This window comes from Dromaius novaehollandiae, chromosome 13 (assembly GCF_036370855.1).
Source record: "Dromaius novaehollandiae isolate bDroNov1 chromosome 13, bDroNov1.hap1, whole genome shotgun sequence".
Classification (NCBI taxonomy): Eukaryota; Metazoa; Chordata; class Aves; order Casuariiformes; family Dromaiidae; genus Dromaius; species Dromaius novaehollandiae.
In genome coordinates, this window is record NC_088110.1 from 4,452,282 (window position 1) to 4,461,243 (window position 8,962).

Consider the following 8,962-nt stretch of genomic DNA (forward strand, 5'->3'; position numbering starts at 1 on the left):
CTGCCCCTGTGCGGAGGGACCACAAAAGTTAATCCCCCACAACCTTGGGAGATGGTGTACAACCCTCGATGATGGTTTTCCATTCTTCAAAAAAGCATCGTTTGGCCGAGGTCGAAAAGCAGCCTCTGAACGTAGCTACAGCCATTTAGGCTTTGCTCAACGGAGCAGCAGGCGTTACTGAAGAAAACCACTGCCTTAGCGTCCAGCTGCTGCGCACAGGGGGAAATGCTGGAAGCTGCAGACTGGAAATTTGGGAGTTACCTCCCGCAGGAGGGAGGCCAAACCCGGGCTTAGCTAGGAGCAGTTTCACCGGTCTAACTCTGGAGCGGCATCGTCAGCTTCCGAATGCGACGGGAATAGCTAAGCCCAGAACCTGGCTCGGTGTCTGCCTGCAGCAGAGGGATGCTGACGGCTGCAGAGCGAAACCTCACCGGAATGACTCGGACTCGGAGCAAGTGCCAGGTAAGACTCGCTTAAAAGCTGGAACCGCGGCCCTCGCTCCGCGGGGCTGCACAGAGAGCTAACGTTTCAGCAGACAAAACCCACCGCTCTCCAGTCACGCAGCGACTAAGCGGCTGTGCGGCGATGAAGTGCGATATTCCGGGTGTCGAAGGTGTTTCTCCGCGTCAGGTGCTCCGCGTGCCGCCGCCCCGGCTCCCCGGCAGCCCCCTCAGCCTTCGCCTCGCCCCGCGGAGCCGACCGGGGCGCCCAGCCTCCGAACGCGAGGGATTTCACCTCTCATCACAGCGCCGGGTTTTGTAACCAAATGCCCATCTAACCGGGCATTTGCTGCTTACGTGCCAGCTGCCTCGCAGCAGCCTTCGCCACTCCTTACCTGGGAGCAGCCATCACGCCTACGAGCTCGTTTAGAAACCTCGCTTCTCCTTTTTAAATCAGGTGTGGGAAAAACAGGTATCCTCTCTGCTCCCACATGTCGCAGCACACACAGTTTTGATGCAGATTTAACTTTCCTGCTGTACAGCAGGGAAAAAGCAGAGGGGAGGTCTTGGGATTTTAGCTAGGAGCTGAAATGAAAATGCTTTTCAGGTGGCCAGAGTTGTTCTGGGGGTTGGACCCCCCGTGTCTCTTTCCCCTCAGCTGTCTCTCGTGTAGGGATCCCAAACCAGGCCATCAAGAGCCCTCTGTGTTATTCCCCACCCAAGGCCACTACTAGGCTTCAATGACGCTGCTCAGCTTCGGACAGGTAGAAGCTGAAAGTACCCATCAAGACATGTTAGTCCTCGACACAAGCACCCAACAGCCCTCCAGGAACCCACCAGCTACCAATCTTCACAAATTGGGTCTGTTTTGCAAAGCTATTGCCAAATTAACAATAGATGCATCTTCTGTTATCACTTAATCACTTAGCTGTGTTTTTTTTAAATGTTCCTTTGAGGCTTGTGAAATTGCCCCAAATCTGGCCGGTCTTGCACACTAGCACCGTGTCCGCGCTGCAAGTGCCTCAGCTGCATAAACAGCGCAAAACCTTTGCAAAGGCTCAAACCGCAGCAGGGTCAAGACTCGGTAAACCGAATGACACTTAAAACAACACAGTTAGGTGTTCCTATCTCAAAAACCAGTAATACTGACAAAAGTTTGATCAAAAAAAGTGAAATGGAAAAATACAGACTTACCATTTTTGTCAGCTCTTCTGAAAATCTGGAATGAAAAGAGAGAGAGAGAGAGATGCATTTTTACTATGTTGTTTGACTTGAAGGGTTTTTTGTCTTTTTTTTTTTTTTTTTTGGTTTCAGGGAAGCTGTTACCACTAGGACTAAGCTCAGCCCAACGCCAGCGAGGCGTTTCATCACCCAGAGCCCTTCCGGGTGCCTCCCTGCACCGCCGGGCGAAGCGGGACCGCCGCCGCCGGAGGGGGCAGCTGAAGGCGGGACTTTGTTGGGCCGGCAATGCCGAGACCCCGCTTTCCCGACACTCCTGCCAGCGCAGAAGTGCCTTTTGGATGGTTTTCCTCTATTCTCAACATTGTTTGGCTTTGGAAAGACAACAGAAAAAATCAGATGTTAAACGCTTTGAGCGATTCACTCATTCCCCCCCTCCCTGCAGAAGGAAGCAGAGCGTGGAGCCAGCACGGGACAAGCTCCCAGCATGGAAAACCAGCGACAGCAGCAGCACAACGAGCCCAGCTAATGCCTCCGGCACCGATAATATCGCGTAAACTATGCTGCGCAGTCCTGCGCTTCTGAAACAAATTATTTACAATTTTATTTTTCCTGAAGCAAGTTTCCTGCGTGGGAAGGCGATTATATTTAGACTTAAGACTACAGCGTGGAGAAAACAGCCCACAGACAGGAATCAGCAGAAAACCGGCAATAACAAGTATTACAGTGGAATTTGCCAGGGAGAAAGCTAGCAGAAACGACCGCTATTTTTCTGACGACTCTAATCTTAGGAATAGCCCCTGACACACTGCAATTAATAGTGATAGCCTCTTGCATGGGCAGAAATCTTCTGGGTTAGTACAAAGAGTGACCACGAGCACAGGTTTTGCCATAAATTACTGAAAAATTAACATGCTCATAACCCGGGCAGGAAAGGGAAAACATTATCATCATCTCTCCAGACCTGACCCTATTAATTTGAGCAGGAGCAGAGGCTTTGGCCCTACAAAGAGATTTCCCCGCGGAGGGAATAAAAGCACCAGCAGGACAGAGCAGAGCCAGCCGTGAAATGGGATCTCGGATTTTCTGGGTCATAAAATCATTACAAAGAAAATATCAGCGGAGAAACTGCTGTACTGAAAAAGCAACCCGAGAGACAAACTGAACCGCAGAATGTGCTATTTAAGTGAATATGGTTTAATTAAGCGACATTAATCATTCTTTTGCCCAAAGTGCTTCCGAGGCTGCGCGGGGCAAAGCCGAGGCTGTGCGTTCGGGCTCCTGCAGCAGAACCGTAACCTCTCCCCGCTCCAGAAATCTTCCCTCGGGAGAGGTCTCCGGGAGCGGGGCTCGGGCCCCCGCCCCGCGCCGCCCATGCCCACCCGAAGCCCCAGCACGTGCCGATTCGGGGGCGCAGAGGGAGCAGGACCCCGGCGCCCGCCCCAGCGGCCAGGAGCCGCTGCAAAACCTCCTTACTTCTGGGGCTGACCTTCCTTTCCAAGAGTTAGAAACCGGGGGGAAATCCTATCTATCCCTGTCCTTACGGACCTGATTAAAGGTGGGTTTCGAAGGGCTGCCAGACAGGGGATGCCTGTTGGACGGGGGCCGCTTGCCCTGCCTGCAGGGCAAAATGTGCCTCCTTTGCCGGCTTGGACGCCCCTGCTGCTCGTTCCCAGCGAGCCCTGCCAGCCCGCGAACTTTTTCTTTCTAGACGCTGATTATTCCAGTTTCTTTTCTGTTTCATTGCCGCATCCTTTTGTTACTGTTCCCGCCGCGCGGAAACAAAGACCTTACATAAAGTCTAATATAGAAGCGGCAATATCTATTTTAAGGTGCTGTGGGAGGCAGCCACCCCACTAAGCACAACCGTCAGGGGGAGAGCAGGAAGGCAAAAATAATAGCTGAAAACGTAGCTTAAACTGGGAGAAGGGCTCACTCAAGCAAGCCGTGGCTTGTGCTGACGCTCTGTGGAGCCACCAACCCTGCAGTGAAGTCTCCGAGCAAAAGAAAAAGCAACTTCTTAGGGCCTGAACTCCTGATACTCCGAGAAAGGACGACAACGGGACAATGAACTGGTTTGACAGCAGAAACTATCTGCAAGTGAAGGGGTTTATGGAAGGGCACGTAAGGAGGCTCGCCTGCCGAGGTTTGTTCGACAGGATCAAGCTGTGCCGCGTTCACTGCTGATGAGCAAGATCTATTCTGCCAGGTTAATTGGACCGCCAAAAATTCGCACGTAAAAATGAAGAAAAAGAAATTTTTTTTTTAAGCAGGACTCCCGCAGCGAGAGCAATTTAAGACAAAATCCTTTGTCAACACAGACAGGCAGTGCATCAAGGGCTGAACAACTGGAAGGAATATCAAGGGGCTGCTGAGACATAATACATTCGGCGATAATTCGGTAACGTTGCCAAAAGCACTTCTTCTGCGAAAACGCAGGATTTAGACACTAGAGCAGCAGAAGTACGGCCAAAACCAACGCCCTCCGACACGCAAGCCTGGAAAGGCCCCACGGCCTTGTCTTGCATGAGAGGCAAGACCACCAAAGCTTGGGTCTGCCCTAGGTCCTGCCCTCCAAACCGGGCTCTGGGAGGAGGCACGAGGCCAGACATGGGGCAGTGCCGGTCACAGGAGCAGCATGGGCCATGGGTGGGGGTGGGGGGGCACCTATCTGAGCTGGGGCCAAGGGAAAAGGGATCCCAAGGAATCGGGGAGGACGTGGGAGGAGGACCCCAGTAACACCACCGGCACTAGGTTTGCTCGGAGGCAGCATTTAGATGCAGACAAGCTGCATCTTGTTAAGAGCCAGGAGCTCTTACGAGATTTCCTCCAACAGCTCTTTTTTTAAAAACACACATTTTTGCTGTTCTCTCAAGTGGCTACTACACATTTGGCTGCCAGAAGTAAAGCAATTTGAAATGCTAGCAATAATAATAAACTTGGGGGGAAAAAATGATGGTTTGGAGTTTAAACGTTCAGCTCTGCCTTCTCAAAGCTCTTGGAGGAGGTCCTGCTACGCTGGAGGTTACTTAATTGAGGTTTTTCTTGGCAATTTTGTTAATTTTGCACAGGCACTCCCCTAACAAGCCAAAGAACTATTACAGTATTTGCAGAGTTCGTTATTCCTTTCGCAGGTTAGTACGATGTTGACTTAAAATAGAGAGCACAACATTAAAAACAGGATTAATCTGTGCACTGCGCTGCCACATTGCCGTCCTGCCCCTCGCTGCCAGTGCGGACGCCCCTCCGCGGGGCTGCGGTACGGCGTTCCGTCCGGTGCCGCCTTCTGCTCTCCAGGCCCGGGCACCGCTGGGCAAGTGCTGGGAAGTGCGACGAGGACACAGCCAGCCTTGCGCGGAGCCATGCCCACCCAGAGCCCTCGGGCCCCCCCCGTACCCAGCTCACGCACGGCCCCCCTGCAGCCGCCGCGTTTCGCTCGGAGAAGCCGGCACGGAGGCAGGGTGAGGCCCGCGGCAGGGCCGGCAGCAGCCCCTCGGGCCGGGCCGTCCTCTGCGCGCCAAGAAGGACACGAGCTCCGTCCCGAGGGACCCGGCTCACACTCGCTGCAGGTCCCCGTCGCCCCGCTTTCACCGCGGGCGCTGAGCTGCGAGCCCGGCTGCCGTGCTCCCTGTCTTCCGACGCACAGCAGAAGGACGGGGACGAAGGCGGGAGGAGGAGATGAGGAGGAAGAGCCTGTAAATACGTATTAAAGCACTCCCAGACAGAGTAATACCCCTCTGTGTAGACATTTCCCACACCTTGGTATCCAGTCACCTCCAGCCTATATTGCACGCATATTCACTTGCACACAGCAAATACGAACCGATACAGCTTCTCTGCAGTATCTCCCCGAGTCTCGTGATATTTGCGGATTTGTTCTGGAACGGAAATGAAAACAGGGTTTTGTGCTCACGGCTGTAGGCAGGAGCCTTTGGAGGGCGTTTCTAGCAGCACAGAAGGCAAACAGAGGAGCCAGGATCACCACGACCCAGTGCCAGAGGCTGCAGAGAGGCACCAGTTGCCTACAGCCAGCTACATGCGCTGCCGCCCTGCGCGTTCGGCTCTTCCCGCCGCCCTGCAGCCAGGGCACCCGCTGCAACGGCCCCTCGAGGCGCGCGAGCACCCCAAACCCAACGCTCGGGGGGGAACACGGAGCCACACGCCCCTCGCTCCACCCCAAGCCCTTCAGCGGATCTGACCGCTACTGCAACAGCGGCTCGGTAAATGCAGACTGACGTTTTCAAGGTGTCTAGAGGGAGATGTCATCTCTGCTTGCTCTACCAGCACCATCCAAGAGTGTCCGTAACTCCACAGTTGTACTCGCTGCCTATTTTAGGGAGCGCTTAGTACTTACGTATCTTCTCCATCAGTTTATTACTTGGGGTTTCAAAAAGTTAATCTGCAATTTTAGCTATTTTTATACTCTGAATCCTATGATTGAGCTGTACTAATAAACATTACTCGGGTTTTGTGGAGTTTTTTTAAATCCTTTACCTAAAAGGATGCAAGCAAAAAGAAGAAAAATACTGAAAAAATAGCCTTAAGCTAAGATTCGTCCTCCAGGCAGCAGCATGCACGTGGATGGCAGGCACTATTTAACACTCAGTCCTATTTCATTATTCCTCAGCCCTCCGTTTTGCTACACAACAGCCACCGGTTTGCTCCTCCGCTGGGAGAGCGTAAGGTAGGAAACCTCCTACCAGCCCGGCCGGCCGGCTCTGCCTCTCCCTCGTCTCCACGCGCGCTCCCCCGCTGGTAAACTTTGCATTAAGGGCTGATCTCGTGGTGCACATGAAGAGTCTGGCACAATAAAGCCATAGTTTGGAGTTTCTATTACAACTAGAGGGGGAAAAAAACAACAGAGAGAAGCAAGCTCTAAGGGGAAAGAAACCTCAGCCCTCAAACCCTACATTTCCCACATCCATTTCCCACTGCCAGCAGGTTGGGAAGGGCTCTAAGTCCCATTGTAAAAGGAAAAAGGGCTGGGAGCTGCACACCCAGGTCTGTCACACTGTCCAGCGGTAAGAAAAAAAAATCAGGGCGTTCATGGTTCATTTTCTTAGCTCAAACCTCAAAGTGGGGGGAAAAAAAATCCGTTTTAAGGAAGGTAAAGTTGGACGGATAAGATACCGTCTTGGCAGAAAACCAGCCCTAACTCCTGCAGCTTTTGAACACACCGAATTGTCGCCTTCCAGCTGTGTTTATGCTCCCAAGGCGGATTCCGGCAGCCCTGGGCAGGCTGCTGCTCCACTGCATGAAAATGCGGGGGGGGGGAAAGCGCAAAGTGAACTTAAAAAACACAAGCGCCATTGTTACTTCTGTCCTGTCAGTTCCCCATCAAGCGGCACTTCTTCACCGCCGCCCGCCGCTGGCCCCGCTCCCACGCCCCGCTCGGCAGCTCGGCAGGCGCCGCCGGGCCGGTGACACGCGGAACCGCGACGGCTGCGAGCGCGGGCTGCCCACGCGGGTGGCGAGCTGCGGGTGCCCGGCCGTGCCCACGCCCGCCGCCGACAGCGCCAGGCGCCCGCAGGGCCGCCGGGCTCGCCTGGCCGGGGTGCTCCTGCCCAGCGCTCCAAGCGAGTGTGAGCGACCCTGTACTACAGGCAATGCCATCGGAGCTCATTTTTGAATTCGCGACACTTTTTTTAAGCCAGAAGATCGCAAAACTGAAGACGCGAGTGTTGAAGTGTTAGATGCTACAGGAGGACTAGGCGGCCGCACCGTTTGCGCTCCGGTTTAGCCCACCCCGTTCTCCCCATTGTGCCAACAGCCTAGTTAAGCCCCTGATTTGGGAGGTCTATAAACAAGCACAGCTGAGGAACAAGCACACCCCCGCCTGTCCCCCAGGCCCGCGTACGGGAGCGCCGGCTCCCATCCACTCACAGGCACCTGGGGCTGCGCTGCCTCCCTCCTAACGGGTCCCCCCCGCCGCAGCCCCTTGGGGGGGCCAGGCCCAGCGTGCACCCCCACGCCCACCTGCCGTGGGGTGCAGCACCGGGGGCAAGGCGGGACCTAGGGGCAGCCAGCCCGGGGCACCCCGCAGTGCAGGGGCAGGGTGGGGAGGGGGCAGGAGCTAGACACAGGGGCCACCCCCACGCCCAGCCTGCCTGAGGGACACGGGGTGCAGGACACAGGGGCCACCCCCACGCCCAGCCTGCCTGAGGGACACGGGGTGCAGGAGCCGGGGTGCACGCCATGCACAGCCAGTCCGGGGGCACGCAGCACCCAGAAAACGGGATGCAGGAGCCGGAGCGCAGCTCCATCTCCAGCCTGGCCGGGGGATGGGGGACTCGGGGGTGGGGTACCCAGGGTGCACCCCTACGCCCAGCTGCTCCAGGACATGCAGGAGTCAAGGACGGGGGACGCAGGACCCGAGGTGCACCGCCATCTCCAGCTGACCCGGGGTGTCCCCGCACCCAGCCAGTCCGAGGGATGCAGTACCCGGGGGTGGGGATGCAGGACCTGGGAAGCACCTCCATCCCCGCCGGCCCGGGGGTACCGGGGTGCGGGAGCCGGGGTGCAGCCCCATCCCCGCCGGCCCGGGAATACCGGGATGCAGGAGCCGGGGTGCAGCCCCATCCCCGCCGGTTCGGGGGATGCAGGACCTGGGAAGCACCTCCATCCCCGCCGGTCCGGGGGATGCAGGACCTGGGAAGCACCTCCATCCCTGCCGGTCCGGGATACCGGGATGCAGGAGCCGGGGTGCAGCCCCATCCCTGCCGGTCCGGGGTACCGGGGTGCGGGAGCCGGGGTGCCCCCCCGTCCCCCAGCCGGCCCGGGGGAGGCGGGCGCCGGGGAAGGGGCCGCGGGAGCCGGGTGCCCGCCGCCGCCCCGGGGGCAACTCACATCGAGGATGACGGAGGTGCCCTTCCTCTGCGCGGCGGCGGCTCCCGGCTGCAGCAGCTGCCGCTCGGCGGCGGCGCCCTTGTCGCTCATCTTGGCGGCGACCCAGCGCAGCAGCCCGTCCAGCCCGCGCAGCGGCGGCGGCGGCGACTTGCGCAGCAGCCTGTGCACGCCGGCCCGGCAGTAGCGCGCTGCCTGCTCGCACATCGCTCACGCCGGCCTCATGCTGGAGCCGGGGACTCCCTCCGCCTCCTCCTCCTCCTCCTCCTCCTCCTCCTCCTCCTCCCCCCCCGCCCCCCAGCCGCGCCGCCCCGACGGCAGGCAGCGGGCGGGGGCGGGCGCCGGGGGACGCCGCGGCTCTGCGCGCCCTGCCCGGGGGGGGGGGGTTAGCGGGACCCCCCCGCCAGCGAGGCCCGGGCCGGCGGCGGGCGGTCAGCCGGGGGTCGCCACACCGCCCCGGGGGTGCCCCCGCCGCCGACGCGACCCGGGCTGCCTCGCTC

The 8,962-nt window shown here is 57.7% G+C and overlaps 1 protein-coding gene across 4 annotated transcripts in view; it reads right to left on the minus strand.

The window, feature by feature from the left end:
- The window catches only part of NECAB2 (N-terminal EF-hand calcium binding protein 2), a 119,371-nt gene extending 110,614 nt beyond the window's left edge, over positions 1 to 8,757 (minus strand). The window contains exons 1-2 of one of the 4 annotated variants that reach the window (XM_064519479.1): positions 8,466 to 8,757; positions 1,635 to 1,659 (exon numbers count right to left, since the gene is read on the minus strand). In XM_064519479.1, the coding sequence (XP_064375549.1) occupies positions 1,635 to 1,659; positions 8,466 to 8,669 (229 nt within the window). In that variant the 5' untranslated portion in view covers positions 8,670 to 8,757. The remainder of the gene's footprint in view (positions 1 to 1,634; positions 1,660 to 8,465) is intronic. The other 3 variants (XM_026102109.2, XM_026102110.2, XM_064519480.1) reach the window with 3 other exon arrangements.
- Between the last annotated feature and the right edge of the window lie 205 nt (positions 8,758 to 8,962).